Source organism: Theobroma cacao, chromosome 4 (genome assembly GCF_000208745.1).
Source record: "Theobroma cacao cultivar B97-61/B2 chromosome 4, Criollo_cocoa_genome_V2, whole genome shotgun sequence".
Classification (NCBI taxonomy): Eukaryota; Viridiplantae; Streptophyta; class Magnoliopsida; order Malvales; family Malvaceae; genus Theobroma; species Theobroma cacao.
Window position 1 is genome coordinate 21,169,062 of NC_030853.1, and position 26,261 is coordinate 21,195,322.

The window sequence follows — 26,261 nt, forward strand, 5'->3', positions numbered from 1 at the left end:
CTAGTCAAAAAGTAATAATAAGGGTGACTGCTGAAGCCAAAGCAGCTCTAAGGATGTTCATAGCTGGAAGAATTTGCAGCTAAATCTTCTATAACTTCAATTCTCAAATTTTTGTAAGGCCTTGAGTGCATCCATATTAACATTGAAATTTGTATGGTATCTTTGATTTTTTTTATTGTTTTTAAATATAATATCGTTGTCCTATAATATTAATTAATATACATAACTATTTTAAGAACAAACTTTCCAATTAAACAACCGATAGTAAAAATACATGGATAGAATTTAGAAAAATAAAGAAAATTGAAAAGTTAATAATATAAATAATTTTAGAAGACATCAATTTATCCATCCATCCATTCTTACTATGGTTGCCTTCTTAAGATACTAATAAAATTATATATTATTTACCGTTAGAGTACTTTAATTATTGTGTTTGTTAAATAGAATATTTATTTTATTTTAATATGCGCATCATTTTTCAGTCATTTAAGGAAAATGTAATAAATTTCATTAATAAAGGACTTTTTATTATAATAAGTAACTTGGGTTAGCTAGGTTTGGTACCTAATAAAAAAAATCTTCAAATGTTTCAATTTTTATTATCTACCACAAAAAAATAAAAAACCAGAAAAAGAATCTGGCGGAAAAGGGTGGGTAAAGTACTAGTTTTTTTATTAAAATATTAATAATTGATAATTTAATATAAAAATATTAATATAATATTTATTTTAATTATTTTAGTCTTTCCTATATTTCTATTTTTTTTACTTTCTTTCCATTTCTCTAATTTAGTGTCAACCATTGGAGATGTCACCAGCCTGATGAAACGTTGCACTAGCGCTTCTTGCTTTAGATGTTAAATTCTTGTACGCACCTTTTAGGACTATTGTATTATCCTTCTCTTTCTACTACATTTGCTTTGGTAATTAATAAAAAATTGTTGAAAATAAAAATTGTTCAATTTTTTTAACAAGGATTCGACTTTCACCCCTTTAAATAATAATAATATATAAATTTACTATTGAGTAAAATTTTCAAATATAAATTTTTAAATCCGTGAATTATAAGTTTTAAAATTTATTACAAAATGAGTGATTTAAGTTTGTACAATCTTTCTTTCACCATAAAGTTTTCTTTTTTCACATTAACGTATTTAACTTATTAACAAATATATATGACTTTCCTGCTTAAAACACTAGATTCAATCCGTCTTTCCATTTAAAAAAAAAAACCTTTTCACTTTCTTTGTTATGATAATTAATACATAATCTTCACAACAAAACAAAGTAGAAGTGAAAGACAAGACAAACTTTTGTTTGTTGTGACATGACACAATTCAAAATTGACTTCGTCAAAGAAAATACATACGTTTACTTTTAAGTCTAGGCTATGATAGGTTCAATTACTAACATAAAAAGATATTGGGAAAATTACTTGAACTCGTGGCTGACTGTCATTCCTAAAATATCCATCATCTCCATTTTTTGTGTCAAAGCGATTACAAACAGCAGATAACATACTGGTTGAATCCGGACGAAAACAGAGACATGAGCGCTTCTGCTATGCATCATCTCCATATTACAGCAGCTTTTCTGTTTGTTCTACTAGTCACAATCTTTTTGTCCATCCAAGCTCCGGTTTGTTTGGGCAGCGACTATGAGAAATTTGCAGGATGCAACCAAACTTTTCATTGTGGGATCATCGAAAATATCAGTTATCCCTTTCGGCAGCGAGGTAGCCCAGAGTACTGTGGTCAGCCTGGATTTGAGTTATTTTGCGAGGACGGTAAACCCATGATTACAATCATGTCGCAAAGTTACCAAATACTTGAGTTCAATATGTCTCTTAAAGCTCTCACTGTTGCTCGAACTGATTATTTGTATAGTCTTTGTCCGAAGCACCTTGTCAACACCTCTTTGGGTCTTGGCCCTTTCCACTCTGCATGGAATAACAAGCAAATAACACTTTATTATGGTTGTCGTTCCCCCGTGGCAAATCAGTCTACGGAGCTTTCTGATCGTCAGTTTCATTGTACCATAAATGGAACTGATGTGTTAGGCTACTTTGCGATCCCGCCTGCCCTTGGCAACCTTTCAGCTACAGTGAGTGATGCCTTGGCATCATGTCGTAGCAGTGTTATTGTTCCAGCATTTGCTTCTGTAGTTCAGTACTTGGAGTACAATTCAAATTCAACAAATCTGAATGTTGCCCTTGCTAATGGCTTTGGACTAGAGTGGACGATTGCAAATGATTCCCCAGGTACCAAATCAACTATCTTGATTACTATGTATAGCAGTAGGTGTTTGGGGTCTTCTGGTTTTTGTTGTTTTAGGCGAGATGTTGGTAGCAGACCCATCCTGGGTCTCTGCTTTATGATCATTTGTTTGATCATTGCTTGGCTATGCCAAGGCCTTGTATCATTTTACATGATACTTTATGAATATGAGAGTATTTTGATTGAGAAAAAAAAATCAACTATCTTGATTATTTGTTTGCTAGAATTCTGCTGTACGGACTCCTTTAAAACACATATTGTTTTGCTTAATTTCAGAAGGAGGGGATTCGAATATAACTTTTTGAGTAGAGGATATGGGACCTTTGATTTAAATACTCAAGTGAAACACTTGAAATACAGTAACTAATGACTTGAGAAAAAATCTCTTGCAATTTGGAGCCTCAAAGACAACATGTCGATTATTAGTTGTTTAAATTCAGTCAAGGTTAAAGACAATCATTTTACTGTGTTAGCAGGCCTTTGCTTAGCTTAACGATTGTTCCATGGAACATTGCTGTTTTGCCTTTACTCACCTTATTTTTCTTTGCTTTTCTCCCTTTTCTTTTTTGATTACAGGGTCATCAGATGGCATCAATTTAAAGCTTAAATTAATCATAGGTACTACACTAGACTCCTTTGATAAAGATTTGTGTTTTATATCCATTTGGAAGAGTGAATAGTAACTAATATTTCTAATTAAGTTGATTCACCATTCTCTGAAATAGGTTTGGCAGTGGCTGCAGCTACTATTATTGTAGCTGGTGTTGTGGTGGTTACCTTCAGGCTTAAGAATATATCATTGTCAAGGGGAATGTTCATGAACTTCAATCAAGGCAAAAGGAATGACAGGGAAAGGATTGAGGCATTCATTTTGCAGTATGGTTCTGAACTTACTCCAAAACGATATTCTTATGCAGACATCATGAAAATAACCAAGTCATTCAAAGACGAACTGGGTGAAGGGGGATTTGGCGCAGTATATAAAGGTAAATTACCCGATGGCCGTCTTGTTGCAGTGAAAGTCCTAAGGGAATCCAAGGGGGATGGAGAGGAATTCATTAATGAAGTGGCCAGCATTAGTAGAACTTCCCATGTCAATATAGTGCCATTTCTGGGTTTTTGTTATGAGGGCTCAATGAGAGCTCTAATCTATGAATTCATGCCCAATGGGTCTTTAGATAAGTTCATTTGCCATCAAGGATTGCCACGCGAAATCCATCACCTAGAGCTGAAAACATTGTATGAAATTGCAATTGGCATTGCTAGAGGGCTGGAATACTTACACGGAGGTTGCAACACAAGGATTTTACACTTTGACATAAAACCTCACAACATTCTACTGGATGAAAACTTTTGTCCAAAAATTTCTGATTTTGGTCTTGCTAAATTATGTGAGCTGAAGCAGAGTATGCTTTCCATGATCAGTGCTAGAGGAACTATCGGATATATTGCTCCAGAGTTTTTATGCCGAAGCTTTGGAAGGGTTTCCCACAAGTCTGATGTTTATAGCTATGGGATGATGGTCCTTGAAATGTTTGGCGAAAAGAAAGATGTTCATATTGAAGGGTCTGAGACTAGTGAAATGAACTTTCCTTTACAGATTTACGAGCACCTTGAACAGGGAGCAGATTTGAATCTTAAAGGGATCACAGTTGACGATGAAGAAATAACAAGAAAGATGATTATAGTGAGCTTGTGGTGCATTCAAACTAATCCATCTGATCGACCATCAATGACTAAGGTCCTAGAGATGTTACAAGGAAGCATCCAATCTTTAGGAAAGCCACCGAGACCTTTGCTGTATTCTCCTGCAAGATCTCCCCAGAACTCATCCACAAAAACTTTATTTTCACAAACTTTTGTCATGGACAACAGTCAATCAGAGTTCTTCTAGTGTAAGAAATAAATGAATTCATCGCAGCTATTGAACTTCTCAAACCATATTCAGTCGTAAGTTCATAGTTATATGTCTGGTTCAGTCTCCAATCTGCTACTCGGCTCATGATGCTAAATACTCAGTAGTCCTATTCGAAAATATTAGATAACCTCCTTAGTTTAACTTAGATATTTCAAGAATTAACTCATCTCAAAATTCCAAGATTAACAAGATATCATTGTCAACAAAAACAGAACAACTTGGCATACATATCAACATTGTTCAGGAAACCATCACTCACCTAGAAGCACATTTGTATGTATATATTTATATATATTGATAAGCCAATAAATTTTATTCATATTATCGAACGAGATGAGCAAAATTTCTCCCTTCTAGATGAGGAGAGATTTTCTTCTCATTATTGCCTTCAATATGTTGCAACACCACACCACTACCCTTGTTACAAACCAAACCCGTCTGCCATAAAACACTCACCTCCCTAACCAAAGCAAGAACTCTACCAGCACCTGTGCAGAAGACATTGACATATACCGCCAATCAAAATCTACCCATATTATAAGCCTTACATCTATTTACACCTTATATCCCTCCACTGATAGAGATAGTCACAAATCAACATGGGATAAAGCACCTCCAATGAAACGGTTGAAGCCAATCGTCTACTCCGAGAATAGATATAAAAATTTTTCTGAATGGTGTTATAACTAAAATAATAATTATAATTATATTTTTTAAAAATATAAAATTTACCGAAAGAAAATTTAGATTAAATTCAACACAATTTTATTTAAAAAATTGTTGATTATAATCATTAGTAGAATTATGTTGGTGTTACCCAAGACCTAAGTAGACAATTTTTTTTATTTTAAAATATCTTTTCACGACTTATGTATCCAAAACCTATTAAATTTACCCCATTTCTCATTAGCATAAATTAAAACATTAGAATTAAACAAAATATGATCTTGCATAGCAAATTATCAGGTTCAACAATTCACAATTTGAAAAATTTTTATTCATTAATCAAAACTAAATATAATTATCCACAATCCACATAAAGTTTAATACAAAAATTAAATAATCAAATAATATATCTACAAAAAAAAAAAAAAAGACTCATAATTTTAAGATATTATTTGATATGTAATGCTATTTTCTCTTAGTTAGATTATAATTATGAACTCAAACTATCAAATAATCAAAAAATATTTAGACATGATGTATTTAAAAACTTAATTTTGGTTGAAAATTACTTATAATTGAAACCTAAATGAGTTATTTTGAAAGAGTGAAAAACACAGTCAAGAATTGAGAAGAGTAAGACTTGAATTTTTAGACAAAAAAAGTACTTTAGGTTTTGACTATTTTAATAAAATATTAAATTATAAAAAAATTATCTTTTGATATAATATTTAAATATTACTATATAAATTAATTTTTGATAAATCTACTTTGATTTGGAATATTTGACTCCACCCTTTACAAATTTTTGATTTGGAGTCATTGACCCCACACCCTACAAAATTACAAAAAAAAAAATAGTAAATTCATTAGTATATTAACTATATAAAACTTTAAATTAATAGTATAACAAGTAAACTCTCTCTGAAATAGATCCACCTTTAGTTTGCTCCAATTTCTTCTCGAATCATATTCATGCAGCACATCACCCCTTCCTTTGCAAGGCGGTCCACACACCCATTGTACTCATCCAAAGCAATCTTATATCAATTAATTCCAATAAATTAGAGTTTCCCTCTCCTTTTGGTCTTTGGATAGGGTACTCTCAGTAAACGATGTCATACCAACTTTAAGTGCACCACAGTACCTTCCTGCTTTAACTACAATACAACTTCTTGCATCAAAGGCATCTCAATCCTCTATTTAGTAAATTGCTTTCTTTTTACGAAACTGATTATCTTCTTAAGATCCTCTAATTCAACTATTTCGACCCTCATTGCATTTGAAACTCCCACTATCAATTCTCATCACAAATTACTAAAACACACCCCTCCATGAATATCCTTTTATTATTATCATTAAACCACAAATTATCAAAGCACACCTGTCCATAAATACCCCTTTATTTTTCCCATTAAACCACAACACCTATTGAGTCAATGATACACTCAAATTAGTTCACCTCTCCCAATCATAACATTTAATTCCATGAATAATTCATATCAAACCATGCCATGCAAAATCACTCATTAATATCTCAAATTTTAACCGCACAATCCGACTCACCTCTAATTCAAAAAATCTACATTTATCCATTAAAATATCTTTAAAATTGTAAAATGACCCTTGCACTTATGAATCACCTCAAAACCCTTAAATATTCAACTTTCATTACACTTACCACCAAGCCTCACAGCTCCTAAATCATGTTTTCTCTCTTACTCCCATTCCCAGCAAACACTTCAAGATTCTTTAATATCACCCTCCTCTTTCAACAAATAAACCTTGCTCATGGTTTCAAAATAACAAACAGTCACAGCAAACACAAACACGACATCACCAGACATGAAAAACAGCCCCATCAAACAGAATACAAACAACCTAAAACAGTACAAGAAGACACAACAAAGTCATAAAGTGATTCAAACATACTACATTCAACCAAACTGCCAAACACCCAAGTCACGAACAGCTCCATTTTGCCTTGACTAACCAATCTCAACCTTATTTGACATTGTACACCCCTTTCATAGTGATTAGTTTCTGAATTATTATTTCCTCCGCTACTTTTACCGTCATTTTACCGAAAACTCCAGCATTTTTCTTAACCAATCCCTATATTCCGTTTAAACATGAACATGAAACCAATCTTGTAGGACAAGTTTTCATTCTCCTTCATTGTGCCGGACACTAACAACGGGCTCACATCAGGCAATCCTGGTTTACAGTTCCAAAATGTCTTTACAGCTTATCTTGAAAACCATAAAAGAAATTAATGTAGATAACAACTAAGAACCTCTTGAGCAAGGAAATGGAACTCACAGGAAATCCCAGAATAGTTAAAACCACACATGACTATACAAAACCCAATACCACAGACAAAAAAAAAAAAAAAACAAAATTGACTGCAAATGAAAAGAAAAATTAATCTACAACAATTTTTAACCAAAATATTTAGACGTAAAGCATTGCCTAAATTAACATCCCTTCAAGTTGGTAATTTTCATAAAAATGTACCAGATATAACTGAAGACTTTTTCTGCTTTTCTCCTACCCTTTTTTTTTTTTCTTTTTGAGCTTAAAGACTAAACATTTTGAGGAGTGTGCAACTCTCAACCTTTTAACCAAAACAAATAGGGTAAAATACCTCCCGTTTTTTAAATTTTGATCGAAATTTCATGAAAATTAGTTAGTTTTCAAAATGAACAATCCGTTCCAAACATCTAAATGACGTTAATATTAAATATAAAATATCTAAAATTCTCTTTATCCTTTTTCTATTATTAGACTAAACAATCACAGTTGCACCAGATGATGATTCCTTAGTGACTTCAGGCCAGTAAGAAAAATTCAATTGGTTGGACGACCTTTTGAGAATAAGGTGTAACACCATTGAGAAGTACATGGCCTCTATTCAAGGCTTGACCACTCCTGTCTTTAATTCGGATATTGTGCTGTATCACCACAGTAAGTTGTTACCACATTTGTCCAGTGTAGCATCTCAAGCTTAAACTGTCTGAACCAACACATGCAAGAAAGTAGCATGCAATATTGTCTGAATGTCCCCTTGATGGGCTGTCAAAAGCTTGGCTAACTTGCCACATGTTCATATAGTGATGCACACAGGGATCAAAACAGCTCGTACTTCAAGCACGTGGAACCATCTCATCTAGAAGTCTTTCTTCATTTTCCCTGTATGCATATTAAACTTGAATCAAGCCCTAAAGTTAGAATATTACATAATTTAAAACTTTCAATATGCAAGATACCATGAGAGGCTGTTTATAGTAATACTCCATGATGATTGATTAGAGAAGAAATTTCCACAGGATTTCACAATTCGTAGAACATCAGTTAGTCAGTAGCTTGTCACCTTTGCGAAGTACCAACTCTTCTATCCTTTAGCTCCGCCTAAAGTTTAAGCACATCAGTTTAAGAAGTAAATAAGAAAGATAGGTAGGCTTTGCTTCTCTAGAGTTTACTACGAGGTATCACATGCTATTTTGAGAAGATGTAGGTGTATGAATAATGAGAAGAAAAAACTTATTCTTACCAGTTTGAGTTTCAAATCCAGGATAGCCTGCCGTCGCTGATATGCAAAAAACTTCAATGACTGATAACCCAGAAAAAGGAAAGTCAGGTTTAAGTCTAGGAACACACAATGAACAGACTAATAAAAATTATCTATGAAAGGATAAGAGCAGTAAAGTCGTTTGAGATAAAAAAAAGGGCTTACTCCAATTCTCTGCAATTCAATAGACTGCCGTAATGCTTCCCTCTTAGTTAAAAGGTTGTTAGTCATTAGCTTCAAAGGGCGTCGATAATTTTTTCCTCGGTAAATGATTAGAGCATGACCTTCCTTTAGCTTCTCGACTGAAACCAAGATCCCACCAGTCTCTGCTACAAGAAATTTTGCAGTGTAAATGACTCGTGCAAACACTCTCTGCATTGTGATTACCTTGACAACTTCTCTATGCTTCCAGTGTTGATACACTCCTTCTATGACGCCATTAAAGACCCCACGCCTGCCTGAACCATATTTAAACAAAAACAAAATCAAGAGAGAGAAATTTACACCTGACCAAGAATGATGAATTTAGAGGATAAAAAATCAGCAAAAAAGCTATCTAAAATTTTAAAACCAATTGAATCAAAAGAGAAAGAAGAATCAATTGCAACTAGAGAGCAGTCTTTCCCTCACCAAGCACTAAGAAACTATTGAGCTTCAATCCTATCTTCCGCAAGCATTCTCTCTCCTCTTCAGTAATGATTTCCAGATCCACATCCTGCTCAGCAGGTTGCCATGAAGACTTCAACTTCGCTAGCTCTTTAGCAGACTTCTCTATTTTTATGTTAAGCTGCAAAGTGAAATAAGATTGTGTCAGCAGAAAGCAAGAATAAAAAGAGAGAGAGAGAGAGAAAGGGATCTTACGATTGACAGCTTGCGTTCTTGGTTTCTCAATTCCCTCTCTAAGTTTTCCTTTTGAGCTTCCAATTGAAGTTCAAGTTCACTACTTTCTTTTTTCAGGTCTCCAAATCTGGCCTGGATATCCTCAAATTCTGATAAAGTTCCTACAGTGCTAGTCTTTGCCAAAGGTTCATCAGCAACCTGACAGGTTTCAGCCACTTTCACTCGAGCACCTTCTTCATTAAGTTGGCATCTTCTGAGTGCCATTTCTCTCTCCACAACCAAATTAGCAACTCCTTGAGGAAGGAAGTCCTTCCCCCTATAAAGTATTAGAAGGAACTTATTGCGTACTAACAGAACTCCTCCTGTGAGATTCTGCAAGGTCAGATATATTAGTCATGGTAAATTTAGATACTTAGTTGTTCATAATCATAAATGACAAGCATAAATCCGTATGCATGTCATGCAGGAAGGCATATACCAGATTCAGGGCATGGGCATGATGGCTACCCTTTGATCCTTGCAAAAGCCTTGGTTCAAATGAAGTCCTAAAGTCATCTAGACAGCTTTTTTTATGATCAAATTGTTATAGTAATGTCATCGCAGCCACTGCACTCAATAATATCACAGATTCAATCATCAAGGATCACAAAATGTTATGCTCAAATCAAAAGATTTTCATGTCAGGCTAACTAAGAGCTTTATCATATTGTTTCACATGTACAGGACACTTGTACAAGCGTGATGCAACTTAGTGATGGCATATATCAAGCTTGTTGACCAAACAAACACAGCTTTGCCCATGGTTATAAACAGAGCAAACTTCAGTGCACCATGATCATATGTACCAAAAACTCAAAAGAATTACAGACTTACCTTGAGCTCGTACGCCATTTGCTCATTGTCAGTATTCTGAATTCCCCACTTTATAGCAATCTTTGCTATGAGACTTTTTTCCCACAATTTTAAAATAGCAGCAGCCAAGCCTTGAAGATTCCTATTCTTCCCTGCAGCAAGAAGAAGAAACCAGAATTAAGAACTCTGAAAAATGCAAACATGTGAAACACTAAACCACAGAGCATAGCCTAGTGTCTCGATTGTTTAAAAAGATTCAAACATCAAAATTGTTGATGAGTTAATACTCATGTATAATGCAGATTTACCCTCAAAATAATTTTCAGTAATTACAGAGGCAAATCTTTCCCCAGATAGACTAGATTGTTTTCCCTTCCCCTATTGTCTATGGTAGTTAATTAAATGGTAAGAATACTACATGCATATGCCACATGTCTATAGCATTGCACAAATGTACATGTCAATAAATATGTGAGCTCTAGCAATAAGTTTATAATAGACGTGGTAGTACCAAGAGCAAAATGAAAAGGTAAAGGATGAGTAAGCTTCCTCAAATATTTCAACTCGTCATCTGTCAAGTTTGGTCTAGTGTTGGGAGGAGAAAGCCTTAATGGAGGCCTAAATCCAGGAACCACTTCTGGAAGCAAGTCTGCATCAATTGGTAATGGCTTTCGCATCCACCAGTCAATAAAGCGAGGTCCTAAACCATCCAATAATCTATCAGTTTCCCTCTCATACAATGATCCAATTACTGGTTGGTTATTTTCATCTTCTTTCATAAAAATGTTGATTGGCATTGACTCCTTTTCTCTGTCTTCTCTATACAAACCACTCTGCAGAGTACTTCCATTAAATTTTTCTAGAGACATATTAATATTATTGCTTGAAGTAAGGTGACTGAACGTTGATGAAGATATTTCTTGACCATCAGCACATCTAGGATATTTCATTGAAGAAATTTTTGAAGTCAACCCATGACTGCATCCTCTGTAAACGACAAGAGCATCTTTCTTGCCCCATACAACCAAGCCTCTGGTCTTCATCTGTTATAAAACGATTTAGCTATCAGAAACTTTCATAAAACTAAATCCAGGATGTGTTTATTTATCTATGTTTGAAACCCAACAAACTATGATCTTAAGCTCAATATTTCAAACCAGTGATTATTATAATCATTAAAAATCACATCAAAATTAATATTATTTGCAAATGAATTCTATAAAATCAAGAGAGAAAATGTTACTATAAGATACCCTTTCATATAAGAATACTCTCCCTCTAGCACATACATTCTCCTACCAAGTATAGGGGCATTTTTTAAGGGAACAGAACATTGTACTTAATTCTTAACATGTTCAAAATATGAATTGAATCAACTTGAATTCTATAGTTTAATGCATAAAGGGGAAAATATGGTAATTCCTTCTGGCCAAAAGAAATAAATAAATGAGAATTCTTAAACAAATTCTAATCTGAAATCATTTGTGTAAATAAATTTATTCATAAATAAATTCTTTTCTAGAATTGGTTTGCAAATCAAAATGTATTCTGTTTTCATTTGGGTCCAAACCGAATGGAACGATCCCAAAATTATAAAAGATATGATCAACAACTAAAATCCTCGAATCTTGTCACACAGAACCAAAAACTACCAATAAAACGAAGAAATCTCCAAAAGAAAACAAAATGCAAAAGAAAAATACCTCAATAATTTCTCTTGCTCTATCCATATTTCTACACAAAGGGACACCAAATTTTACCATTACAAGCTCATTTTTCCTCCAAGCCAACTTTATCTCATCAACAACAGCCTTAGTTACACCAAGTTTCATCACCTTAATCCATTTCCTCATCCTCATAGCCTTCCTTCTCAACCTCTCAAGCAAATCCTTATCAAGACTAATCTCAGCCTGAGTCAAAAGTTTTTCCTTTTTCATCCTCCTAAACACAACTTTCTCTTCTTCTCTCAACCAAGGCATTTTCCCATCAAATCTTTTCACTTCCCCATCACTTCCAAATTCCTCCAACCAATTCCCAACCTCAAATTCTTCACGAATCCCAATCTGGGTATCTTCCAAAACTTCATTTCCTTGTAGCATTTCCACGTTTCTAATGATCTTTTTCATCACTTTCTTCCCTCTGACCCCACTTTCTTTTCCAAACAATGCCTTGTCAGGTGCCTTGGCCTTGCTGTTTGAGCTCTTTTTGCTGGTGGATTTTGAAGGGTTTAACACTTCATGGGGTTGGAGAAGGAGAGGACCCTTCATCCATGGAGCCGTTGGCATCTTAATGGGGCCATTATTGGGGTCCTTTGAGACTGAGAATTTTGAATTGTTGTTAAGAGAGCGATTCTCTTTGTGAGTTTTGGAAGGGTTTTGGCTCGAGTTCAACGAAGAAGAGAAAGGGATGGGAGAAATGAAGACGGTGGCGAGCATGAGTGATGAACTGCTGATAGAAAGCAAGTAGCGGAACATGGACAGTTGGGTACCTTTTTTCGTTGGTTCTGTTTTTATAGCTTTTGATAATTTGTGAGGGCAAAAACCAAAAATCATATGATATATGATGCATATTTTATATTCGAACTCTAATATTCATTATTTATAAAAGAAGAATTATGCATAAATCCGGTCACATCATATATGTCATGCCCACATTTTTATTTATTTATTTATATAATACTTACTTTAATATATAAAAATTATTCTTATATTAATATTTTAATTTTTAAAAATTAAAATTAAATAAATATATATTATTTGATATAAAATAATCATCCAGTGTTTTTTCGGTCTTGGCTTAAAAAATTAAATGTGTGGGCGTGTAGGTATAACTCATCCAATTAGAGTTGTCAATATAAGTTGGCCCAGTTCAACTTAACCCAAGTTATTGTGAGTTAAAAAATATGGATTGGGTCGAGTCAGTTCATTTTTATATAAACCATCAAAATTTCAATTCAGTTCATTTTTTGTTAGTCCATGGGTTGAGTTGGGTCAATTCATTTCTTTTTTTTATAAAAAAAAATAATTTTTATAATTTTACTTAATAAATTTTTTATTAATAAAATTATTTTATAATTTAATTCAAAAATTCAAATTATTAATTTGATAAGTAAAGATTAAACACATTAAAATATATAAAATAAATAATATTATTAGGAACTAAATTGTTAATTTTATATAGTTAAATATATAAAATTATTAATTTTTGACTTATAGGACTAACTCGCCCCAGTCCACCTCAACTCACTGATTCGATAAGTTGACCCATTTAGATCCAATTTTAATATGAACTTAAATTTTCAAACTCAACCCATCTCATATTCAATTAAAAATGAATCAACCTAATGAACCAAGCCTATTTTAACAAGTATGCATCCAACCTTATTGCAATAGCTATACGAACAAAACAATCATTCCATCTCTTAAACCTTTTATTAAATTCCATTAGTAATATCCATATAAATAGACCGGAAACATTTTTCTTTTCTACCTTCAAATAAATATAAATATTTATTTTTGTAACTGTTTTATATTTAAATAGATAAATTTTTAATTGTAAAGGTTGTTATATTTACTTAACTCTGTAAAATTATAGTATATTTTTATTTATTTAAAATAATATTCCTATAACAAAAAAATTTAAATTTATTTGAGATCATTAAATTATTACTATTTTTATAAATGTTAATATATATGCATGTGTATTTAGCAAATCGAAACAGCCTTGAAATATTTGCAAAATATCCATTAAGAATCACTTAGGCAATTTAGGCACGCAAAGGGAGGCAGAAATGTTTCGAAATAAATCACCATTAAAATCACTTTTATCCTTGGAAAGTCCATGTTGTCTTTCTCTTATCAAAATATAAATTTAAATAAGAGTAAGTTTTTCTAAACTCCATAAACGGGTTTATATAATTGATATATGTCCATTCAAGTAAATACTTGTGACTTTCTTAAATTTTTCTTTTCTTAGGTAAATGTAGTAAGAGATGCAACATGAAGCAAAGATACATGTATACAGCACAGTTTTGTTGGTTAACATATCTCCAATTAGGAAAAAAGTATTCCACTTAGACAGCGCCCAACAAATTGTGCAAAAATTTATTACCCTGACCATCTGGGCTGCAGGTGCTTAGGACTAATAACACATAGGCAGATCAAGGCTCCCCCAAAACACTGAGCTAGCTTAGGCAATACCAACTTTCTAGACAAGGACGGTTTAAAACTATGACCAACACAATGTACACTCCAGGACCACAAATGTCAGAAGCAATCAACATGCATACCTAACCCAAAAATCAAAAAGAAAAATTTCCAAGACATGAACCGGGAAATGTCAAGATGAGCACATATACAACTACATCACCTTCTTGCCTTCATCGTCAACAGGGTCACGTAGGGTTCCAAGCATCCAATCCATCCATATGGTGTAATGACCATAATTATGGCGATATGTAGTGTGGTGAATGGTGTGGTAGCCAGCACCCATCACAGGCCACAGGTTGGCATGGATGCAATCATGAATGTTTGCTGTCCAGATGGCCTCAAGGAATAAGAGTCCAATATGAGATGTAAAATGGGTTGGCACAATCAAGAGTGCAATAACATGAGGTACCGCCTGCAGTATTCCATCCAGAGGATGAAAAGCCAAACCTGAAATAAGAAATTGTTTTCAGCCATAGTTCATTTCATGAGAGACAAAAATCCAAATAGAATTTTCAGCACAAGGGTATATCATGAAAATAATTTCTAATCTGTTAGCCAAAGTTTGCCTTCTAATTGTCAATACAAAAGAAAAATCTTCTATTTGGAACAATATTTAGTTTGCAACACTCAATAAATTCAGTTCAAATGAAAGAAACTGGGCATGCCATCAATGCAACTATCACCTCATCACTTCAGTCCATCAAAATCCAAAAAAAATAAAAGGAAAACAAGGAAAGATGCTGAATTGCATTCTTAGAAGAAAGCACCTAAATAGAAGTGGGGTGATAGGACCAGGCTTCTATTTAGAGAAGCTAATTATAATTGTAAGATTTGTACTATTATTATTCACTCAGATCATATTTCAGTGAACAATGCATTGATTGGTCTATCTCATTGATGAGCATACAATCTTTTTCAAACTCCAGAGAAAGATAGTTTCAGATGTGGATTAAAATTTCTTCGCTTGAGGGTTTCAGGAACAGCAAAAGAGCACTAAAATTGTTTAGTACATTTTCAAATTTTTAAACTTTTCAAACTTTTGCGTGCTAGCTTTTAAGGAAAGAAAGACAGCACTTGGGAAAAAAATGGAAGGCCAATGGCCACTCAAGGTACACCAAAAGAGCAGCTACATGGCCACTCAAAGGTACATCATAAGAGAACCTTCACTATAAGAAGGCCAAAGAATTGAATCAGGTCAAAAAAAGCTCCAGGAGATCACATGCATGATGTACTACTCTTTATATATATGCTAAAAATGCAACCAAGTATTATCTGCACCAAGACTAGCTCACACATTCGTTAGAAAGCTATTAATTAGTGTAACATCATCACTAGAAGCCGTTTATTGGACTACACAATATCGATAGGCAAACCTCATAATGAAGGTAGTTGACAGATTCAATTGCAGTCCCTTTCAACAGTAAGAGATGAAGTTGATGACAGATTTATATCTCAAAGATGTATGCAGTCCACGTGGACATGGATTAATTATAAATTTGACATCAACATTATAGCAGCAAAAGAGACATTAAACTAAATCATTAAATTACAATATTTTACCATACAACTATGATTCTGAGATCCACAGCTTCCACAGATTTTGGCACAGTATGCAATCCCAGAGGAACAAAGAAACACATGACACTTCACCTACACTAATTCATATATCTTAAAGCTTAAGACACTCAACCCAGTCAAAATTCTTGATTAATGGTTAAATATGCTTGGAAACCATCCCAAGCATTTAACCTGTTCTTCTATCAAAGAATAATGTTAATTCTGTTCAATCTCTTAGTCTAGTCAATCATTCAAGAATCTGAAGACTCAAATATCTAAATGCGTGCAAGCTAGTGTACGCTTCAGCTGCCCAAGCTGGAGCTAGGCAGCACCATTAGTTTCAACATGAAAAATACAGTGCAAAGAAAATTAAGAATCTCATATGCAAGATGAGATCCCCAAAACATTATCTCAAATTCAAGGCCTTTTTCGCATATAAAATCTAGAATCTAATACGGTCACATCATAAAAAAGTATGAGATCCCCAAAACACCGACTGCCCAAAGCTGGTCAATTGTGGATCCTCTCTAACTTAAACTTTTCAAGTATTGTCTTATTTATTTATGTATCAATTAATCCATAGGTCCGTGATTTGATATAAAAAACAACCACTAGTGTCCAGCTCTTTATCAAAGCAGGATTATAAAAAAATCACTATGTAATGTCAAATCAGTCCTGCGTTTACTCCAACATGCCTTAACTATTTTATGTTTAATCTGTTAAATGAGCAAGTATTTTGAAAGCTTTCACCAAGAAGAGCTTTTTCACCTTGAAAATCATTTCATATGAACGAGATGACCCAAGCTGACCTAACCTTTTCTTTCAAGTTTGCAATAGAAACAAAAGTATTAATGAGATCTGTAAGTTACAATGCACACCATTCAGGTAGAGGATTGAAACTTTTTTTTTCTTTTTCTTTTTTTTTTTTTTTGGGGGGGGGGGGGGGGGGGGGGTGTGCGTGGTGGGGGGTGTGGGATGGATATGAATAGCTTATCAAACAAACCTAGAATAAGTTCAACTTCTTTTGTGAGAACATAAACCGTGGAAACTAGAGTGCGTAGATAAGAACTTACCAGCAAATGGAGAAAGAGTATTCTGCTTGTTGTAGATATGATGGGTTGCATGAAGATACTTGTATAAAGGTTTTATGTCATGCAACTCTCTATGCATCCAGTAGATCCCAAACTCCACCACCACAAGATAAATAGATAAATATATTACATAGGGAAGCCAACCAACCTCACTTATTGTAGCAAAACATTTTGTCCAGCCATTTTCAACCATGCATTCAGAAAGAGTTGGAAGAGCACAGTACCAAGGCATGGCCTTCATAGCAACATATATTTGCAATAGCATGGCTTTATTTGTAGGGATGGCATCTGCATTAAGAGCATTCAAGACATCAACAAAGGAGCCATCTTAGCTAAAGTAGAAAATTCTCTTCAGAAAAAAAAAGTTGACAATTACAAGTAGGCTTAAGTTGTTAAGCACTTCATAGCTTGTGATTGTTTTAACTACAGCAGATAAGATGAGAAACAATTATTAGGGGAAATAAAAAAGGAAACAAAGACAATGTCTGGATAAATTTTGGTCCAAGTTCAATCAAAATTAAAAAGAAAATAATGGTTAAAGGCTAACAATCATTACATTTCACTGGGAAAATATTTGAAATAAGAGAAATAATATGCACTTATTAAATATTATCAGTTGACTTCTTTTTATATCATAAAGCACTGAGAAATGATCATAATGCATTCTATCCATATATTTTATCAGTGACTGAATTCCAATCACAGATTCAAAACTAAGGATTACTGTTATAAAATCAAACATGCACCCTTTTCGACTTCTTCTCACCACAGATTCAAAATGAAAAAAGTTACCGCAAGATCAGAAAATGTTCATAAAAAAAAAAATCCTTTTGCAAAACGAGAACCTCAATTCTACACTAACCTAGATTCACATCAAAGTGAAGTCAAACATAAAATTTGCAGCACAGCAAGTAAAATAAATTAAATTAACTAAAAATATTCCAGTTTCACAAATGTGCTCCCAGATTCAAAACAATCCCAACAAACAAAAACTAAAATCAAAGCAAATTTAAGATCAACTAAACTTAATAAAAAACAATTAAACTTGAAACTAAACAAACAATCAAAAACAAAACAAACCCAGATTCAAAATGAAAATAAAAACAAAAACCCAGTTTTTCGTACATCTCTAAACTTATCAAAGAAAAAAAATAAGAACCGATAATTTTAATTAAAAAAAAGTACCTTTGGGAACATAAACATTGCGTTTCAAGTAGTAAATATAGAAGCACCAAAGGAAACCGGAGATGAAGTAAAGCAAAGTCCCAGCAATGTAGTTACGCAGCCAAGTTTGCAAGAAATGCGGGAGTGGTTCCCACAGCTTTGTAGGCAAAAGGTTTCCCAACACAATGCTGTTGTAAAAAGTCGTCTCATCCAGGAACTGCTGCAAATACTCCTCTCCCATTGGTCTGTCACGGTAACGACCCAGCGATGATCAGTCACCGGAGCAACAGATTGAACAGGAATGAAAAAAAAGAAAAGAAAAGACAAGACACTCGTTTTTCTTAATTTTTGGACCAAAAAAAACGTTTGTTGTTTTTAAGATTTCAATGAGGTTGTGTCAGAGGCAGCGGAACACCAGAAGCCAAACACAGGATTTGAAGAACGAGGAGAGAGTATCGTCAAACCGCTTTATATTTTGATGGTTTTAGCACCAGAATTCATCACGGCCCACGTGACCACTTCGTAATTAATCAGCTTTCCGAGCCCTGCCAAATCGATTATATACTAAAACATTTTAAAAATAAAATTTAAATATTTTGAATTTCAAATTATTTATAATGTATTTTTTAAAATTTTAATTTTATATAATATTTTTTAAAAAATATGATCAAAATTAAATTTCTTTAACGAAAAAAATCAAATACTATAATAATATGAGACAGGAAGAATATATTATATTCGAACTCAACTCAGAAAATATAATGGATTTGTTCAAGCCTGAATAGATTATAACGAACTTAAGTAACAAGTTTAAACTTGATTAGGCTTAGAAGTTAGCAAGCCACCTGCACAGAGAGGAGATGTGTTCATGGTGCGTTGGATCAAATTAGGATTAGGTTGAACTTATCAAGCTTTAATTTTAGCCAAGCCTCCATTTATTTGTAGTATTAAAATAATAAACATTATTTTTTATATTTTAAATATTATTAAAATTAAAAAATAAATAATATTATATATTAAAACAATAATCTAACCAAATCAGGTGAGATTCAAGCCCAAATAATTCTCAAATAATTTGACTTATTTTTATTTTTATATCTTGCATATATAACTTTTATATTTAAGGAGTTCGTTTACAAATAATTTTTTATTTTTTTTATTTGAAAAAAAAAGATTTAAGTCTCACTCTTTGAATAAAAAGTTATATATATTTTTTATTGAGTGAGAATCAAATGTTCGACTGCATTTTTTTTTTGTATTTATACACACGTTTATCTCAATAATAAACAAATTTGATTCAGAGTGGTGTGTAGAAATTTAATTGTACAATTTGAAGCAACATTTCCCAAATTAAATATTCTTTTCTGAGATAACATTTACTATTCAAAATCACATCATAACTTTTCTGTAAATATAAAATTAATTTTACATTTGATGTAAAAAATTAATTAATTACTAAATTAATATAAAATTAGATTAAACCCACCGTGAGACTCGAATCTAATACTTAATAGTTTGGAGACGTTTTCTTTATAATCGAGACAAGACTTGTCTACCTTTCAACTTAAATTTTTATTTACAATTGTTAATGACAACACCTAAATTTTTAGATTGCCAGACGTGGGGAATAAGTTTACAATTATTAATGGCCAATCAAATCAAAAGTTTCAATCGTCTTGTTTAGTTTGTAGATTCGCAATCCACGTTGAAAGGATTTTTAATCTTCTTTTAGCAATTATTGCTCTGGAATGGAAATACCATGACTAGCAATATATTTGGATAGTTTTTTATGTTCACCATTATTGTCAGAATATATAGAGATAATAGAGGTACCAACAAAATTTTCTATTAGTGCTTCAAAGAAGGAAACCAAAGGTAAATCTCAGACTTGTTACTGATAAAAAACAACCAAACGTATTTGACAAAATGATTAACATATATAACATTGTAACAGCATCCTTCTATAGAAGTAATGTATGTTGGACCCCAAACAACAAATGTAAAGTAATTATAAAGGCTTTGAATTTGACAAACTTTGATTGAGTACATGGTAGCTTATCACTGTTTTACAAGAACAAGAGTTATTATTTGAGGAAGCAAAAGATAAACCAAATGACCTAAATAAATAATGAAGAATTTTGGAGGTCCACTATGCCAGACATCAGAGGACTAATAATTGAAGAAGGTGGCAAGTGTTTTGGAAGCTCATGTAAGTCACTTTAGTTTCACTCAGACATTTCACGAATAATTGAAGAGCAAAGAATTCAAGAAAAATGTTGTTAGCCTTCCCAGAATTTTGAAAAAGATAAAAAGTTTCCTTTTTTTTTATGGTAAGATTAGAGGTTTACTAGCAATAAGATTAATAGAAGAACCAATGTGACTAGTGGTCAAACCTGCACTATCTGCAACAGTGTTTTCATCTGGTCCTCTATATTTGGTACAAGGGAATAAATTGTTCAGGTTTGTAGTGACATGACGTGAGACTCCGGAATCAATAACCCAATTTTGATCTGCATGAGATTTGGTTGCTGTGATAAGATTGGTAATTAGCTCCTAAGTAAACTGATCTATTGAGGTCTGCAAGTCTTTGTAGTGTGACATGGTTTCTCACAAAGTTGGCACAATGATTTGAAAGAATTGTGAGAAGCATTTGCAACAAACTTTTTCCTTTAGTTAGTAAAATTATTGTGAGTAGCATTTGATGTAAAGTTGCCTCTGGAATTACCTCCTTTCTGAGAGTAGTTACCTTTGATTTTTCTGGTAAAAGCGACATTGTTGACTGTGACAATAGACACAAAATATGTAGTTTCTTATTTAAGGGCTGTTTCAAAATCTGCCAACTTATCATGAAGGCCCTTAAATGAAATGGCGATTTCACGAGCTCTAATAGTTGTGGGTCCAAGACCATTCAAAATGAAGATAATTAAATCTTTTCAGCTAATATTGCTTTAGCCATGGCTAGCTCATCAGTATAGCTCTTCATAAACTGTAGATAATTTGTAGTAGATTTTTTGTTTTTTGTGTTGGAAAAGTTAATATCTTTTTGAGTAATATATATTGAGAAGAATTTTAATGCACATAATGAGTGGTAGTTAATGAAATCCATTATATGATATTAAAGTAGTAGTTTTATTTTATAAAATGAATATAAGTTGGAAATATATTATGTGACTATTAAAGTAATCTGTGTTTTATAACCATTAATAATGTAATAAGACTTATTCTTGAGTCTGTTTGGTCTAATTTTTTTTTAGCTTAAAAGTTATTATGAAGTTTTGATGAAAAATAATAACTTTTAAAATTAAGTTAAAACGGTTTGATAAATTAATTAACAAAATAATTATATAAACTTTAATTTTGATTAAAATTACCATAAAAGATATTTATGACATCTTCAATCACTTAATAAATTAAAACAGAACAAGTCTACTTTAAATTTATATACAATTTCATATGTTAAAATCAAACAAATTTAAAAAGAAACGGCATAACTCTCAAACTAATATAGTAGTAATAGTATTATATTTTTTAGTGAAGAAGAGAGAAAATTTTTAAATAGTATTTAAATGCAGCTTTGAACATTGAGTTTACTTTTCTCTTAATCTTTGCAAAAACAAAAAATTCTAAATTTTGCTATTATGTTGTTGGGTCTTTTTGTTTTTTGCTTTTCTAATAATCTTTGTAAAGAGATGTAGAGGAGAGGGAGATCACGATTTTGCGTTGGAGAAGGATAATTTGTAGAAGGAAGGAGAGGGGAGGGAGATTGATTGAGAGATATGGGTATTTCTTGAAAAGTTAACGTGTTTTTCAAAGAAAATAAAAGAAAGCTCCATTCTGGAGCTTTTTTTTAAAACTTTTTTTCTACAATTTTGTTTTGTAAAAGAAAGTTATTTTTTTTAAGAGTTTTTCAAAAATTCTATTTGGCTTGACTTTTACATCTAAGAGGAATATAAATTGAAAAAAAGTCTGGTCAAACAGACACTTAAATAGAAAATAAAAGAAAAAAAAAGTGTATGTGAAAATATATAAGAGAACAAGGTAAAAAAGAAAAAATATATGTAAAAAGGTATAAGATAATAAGGTAAGAAGGAAAATGAAAAATGTAAAGGTGAAAAGGTACAAGAGAATAAGGTAAGGGAGAAAAGGTGAGAGAGAGAAATATCTGTATTTAAAAAAAAAGTTAAGAGAAAGATCCCATAACTATCTTCATATCTAAACACCAAATCAAATTTCTCATAACATCTTAAGATAAAAGTAATCTATAAACCATAATACTTATTCCAAGTTACTTTCATTACTATCCGCATAGTTTCGCTTGTTCTAGTTGTATTATGTGAAGCAGTTATTTTGCATAGTAGTGGTTCCACTTGTTCTAATTGTTCTCATTATCCTCTATATAACTTTACACTTGTTGCAAAACAATTCTCAAAAAAATATTAAGTTTGTAACCAAAATCAATTGCCTACATTTTATAATCTTTCTATTCAAAAGAATAGGGATCAAATCCCTTTTTCTCCAAATAAAAAAATAAATAAATAAATTATAATCAATCATTAAGTTAAATTCACCAATTAAAGGAAAAGGAATTTGAATATTTGCATACAACTATATATATCATGTCTACCAAAAGTGTTTTGAAATACAATTGGATTTCTTAAAATGTTAATTATATTCTATACATAGAAGTAAAGTATATATACATACATATATATATATATATATAGGTTTATAAAATTGACATGTATCTATTTAAATAATTATGTTAACTGATAATCCCATTACTCAAGATAAAAAGATATGCATCACTTAGAAAAACAACTTTTTGGAGTTTTCAAATAATCAAAGAGAAATTCTTTTGATTATATGAACATCGGAAAATTTTCCTGTACACAATTGTGAAACTTCTACCCACAGATGATTTTAGACAATCATAATTAAGGAAATCACTAAATTTGCATAATTAATTACATGAATGAACACGTGTCAATTATATAATTTTACTTGTGCAATTTAAAAAGAGCGATGCTACATGCCCCTCTATTTTGCATTGCCTAAACTATTCCCCGGGTGTCCCAATATTAATTTACCTTAATTATTTAGATATAATTATTGAAGCTTATCTCAATAGCAATGAGCAGATCCTAAAATCTTGATGTCCCAAGTCCAAGTAGGCCTTCGGTGAAAGGACAAGTCTAAAGAGGCATTCGGTGAACGTAGAGTGGATCACTTTACAGGGATTTTAATTAAGAAGAAGGACTCTGCGTCATTTGGTAGGTCAAATTGTTGGGAATGTAACTTTACATGGGCATTAAATTGCAACAGTGAGAGAGAAAGTGATTCCTTTTTGGATTGGAGGGAACGTTACTCTCTCATCACTGAGGGAAAGTAAAGTGGACTAAAATGACAAAAAAACCCTCAAGATGAATTCTCTGGAGAGGAGAGAGGGGTGCCGTTTGAATCTGATGATGGGAGCAAGAAGGAAGGAAAGAAAAAAAAAAAAGATAGAAAAGAAAGGAAGAATAGCCTGTCAGGAATGACCATTGATGCAGGAAGAAATAAGATAACAAAAATGAAAGAAAGAAAAATAGATAGAAAGTGGTGGATTGTGTGGCAACTTAGATATCCACATAACCGGAAGAAAAGGCAACCATGTTATAGTTCCTATATTAATCCATTAATTGTTTTAAATTAATTAAATTAACTAATATTTTTATAAAATAATTTAAATTAACTAATTTAATTAATTTATTAAAAATAAATGTTTAATAATTTATATATTTTAATATTTAAATAATTAATATTCAAATATTATGTTATTTTTATTATATGATAAAAATAAAATTAAAAAAATTAAAAATTTTCATTAAAAAATATTTTTATTCATAAAAATAATTTTATAAATTTGTATTACATTTCTTACTTTCAAAACAAACATTACAATATAATTAATTTTTTATAATCAACACTTCTTCGTATTATACTCAACATTATAAAATTTTTTTTGACAACCACATAGCTAATAACCACTACCAAACGCCAGCTAAATGTGAGGTAGGGCCGTTAGATGTAACGGGAGCAGAGATTCCGTTTTAATCGGACCATAATATTTGATGATGCTGTTTGATGATAGAATTTCATTCCACGTCAGAAAGGACATCACAGGTTCTGACAAGCTGTCTGGTCAGACAAATCAGATGATTGAAAATACTACACATGAACTCGCCGACCAACAACACTGACAATGCGAAACGATGGAATCCACGACGTGACATGCTTTGTTTTTTTTTTTCTTTTTATAATAGCCGTGAGTTGACTAGTTGCCCCATCCGTTTGATTTTTCGAAATTTAAACAAAAATTGATTTTAGTAGCTAGTATATTTATACTAGTAAATTTTTTTTATAAAATTAATGTTTCATGATTTTTAATGATAACAAATATAATATATATATATATATATATATACATACAGTAAGTGCTTTTGAAAAAATTATATAATTTTGAAACATCTCAAAAGACGAAAATCGGATGATATGTGTATGATACATATGAAATATGTATGGAGTAATTTTTTTTAAAAAAACTTTTTTATTAACACTAAGCCTCAATCAAAGTCTTTAAATTGTTTATTAAAAAATTCTACTGACATAATATAACTGATTTTTACAAAATGAAAAATATATACAATTATAAAAAGAAATTGATTTTCACAAAACGTCTATGATTAAAATGTGTAAAGAATAATAAATTCAACATAAGATTAGCAACCTTTTTTTGTTGATTAAAATTTGCGAATAACAAAAAATACAATTTCATCTTTATTGAATAAAATGTAATAAAGGTTTATTTTTTATATCAAATGCAATTTTTGAAAGAAGGAAAGATTTGAGTACTTTTTTAATAAAAAATATTTACTTATTATTCAACTAAATATTCATATATATATATAGATATTAAAATTAGTAAATATTATATTTTTAATCTTAATTATAATAAATCTTACCTATATTCTTCCTATACATCTAACATTTGTTTTTGGTCTTTTGGAGATTTCACTGGAACATTATGAGGTTTACAGGAAAAGGATGTCTAATTTGCATATTATAATCATAATGTACTGTCACACAACAGTTTCTTATTAAAAGATAATGAAGGAAATACAAGTAATTACCAAAAGTGATATGCCAAAATGAAAATTAAATTTGATTTCACTATGATATAATTAAGGAGTCAGATGTCTTAATTACCCTTTTCTAAAAAATTCGTAATCGTGTGGAAGATTATCTACAAGAGGCTATACTTATTAAACTCGGATCGAACTGGAACTGGTACACGGTGATGTAACCAGTCCGATTCTAATGAGGTATTTCAGTACCAGGAGTTGGTCCATTAATTTCTTTCGCTTTTAAGAACTCTCTCTTTTCTTTGACCATATTATTACACATTATAATTCAACTTATTTACTAAAACCACCTGAGATACTGAACACTAATTCCAAGCCAGTTAAAGAAGAATTTTCTCCATTAAGGTTTTATATGTAATACTAGGATCCATTATACAAACACAGATGGTTGTTTTAATTTGAGTGTGCTAAGTTTTTGAAACTATAGGGAGAATGAGCAGAGACCTCGCTTCAACACGATTTTGAGACAAATTTTAGTGAAGGGAACTGGTTAAAAGTGAAGACTTTGCATCATACAGACAAAGAACTTGCAAGTTTAATGAATACTGTGTTGTATACGAGGGACACATGGTCAATGTTCAAGTTCCACGGTCCAGTATGTCCTTCAGATTTATCTACAGTAGAGTATACGTACACATCCATTAGTTTTTATGTTAGGTTTATTAGAAGGAAGTAATGAGTTTACTCTAGCTTATAAACCATTTTTATATGCTATTGCTGCTGGCATTTTAGTTATATCTGCAGTGACTTAAATAGCCGGTGAATCGTTTCTAGTTAAATTGTGTTTGTAAAGTAGAGATCTGGAATATTGGTAAGTTCAAATAAACTGCATCAGATAATACTTAGGCCAAACATCATATAACTATATAAAGATTATATTTCAAAAATGAATGCTATTTTTTTCACTATACATCATTTCTTAATGGGAAGGAAAAGAG

The 26,261-nt window shown here is 31.8% G+C and overlaps 3 protein-coding genes across 4 annotated transcripts; 1 reads left to right on the top strand and 2 right to left on the bottom strand.

Annotated features, from left to right (window-relative positions):
- On the top strand, positions 1,434–4,243 carry LOC18602019 (LEAF RUST 10 DISEASE-RESISTANCE LOCUS RECEPTOR-LIKE PROTEIN KINASE-like 2.1). The gene is made up of 3 exons (XM_007033154.2): positions 1,434–2,262; positions 2,855–2,896; positions 3,004–4,243. Exons 1-3 carry the CDS (start codon positions 1,551–1,553, stop codon positions 4,170–4,172), a joined length of 1,923 nt encoding a protein of 640 aa, XP_007033216.2. The 5' UTR covers positions 1,434–1,550; the 3' UTR covers positions 4,173–4,243.
- On the bottom strand, positions 7,573–12,651 carry LOC18602020 (chloroplastic group IIA intron splicing facilitator CRS1, chloroplastic). 2 transcript variants are annotated; one of them, XR_001927710.1, is made up of 9 exons: positions 11,826–12,651; positions 10,634–11,165; positions 10,144–10,274; positions 9,292–9,642; positions 9,061–9,217; positions 8,596–8,888; positions 8,413–8,472; positions 8,129–8,270; positions 7,573–8,051 (listed from the first exon to the last, which is right to left on the bottom strand). XR_001927710.1 is itself a non-coding variant. In XM_018120398.1 (9 exons), exons 1-9 carry the CDS (start codon positions 12,594–12,596, stop codon positions 8,006–8,008), a joined length of 2,379 nt encoding a protein of 792 aa, XP_017975887.1. In that variant the 5' UTR covers positions 12,597–12,651; the 3' UTR covers positions 7,573–8,005. The 2 variants fall into 2 exon arrangements, 1 of the variants encoding a protein (XP_017975887.1); XM_018120398.1 differs by having other exon boundaries at positions 8,233–8,270.
- Positions 14,122–18,670, bottom strand: LOC18602021 (delta(7)-sterol-C5(6)-desaturase). The gene is made up of 3 exons (XM_007033160.2): positions 18,164–18,670; positions 16,961–17,266; positions 14,122–14,777 (listed from the first exon to the last, which is right to left on the bottom strand). Exons 1-3 carry the CDS (start codon positions 18,381–18,383, stop codon positions 14,482–14,484), a joined length of 822 nt encoding a protein of 273 aa, XP_007033222.2. The 5' UTR covers positions 18,384–18,670; the 3' UTR covers positions 14,122–14,481.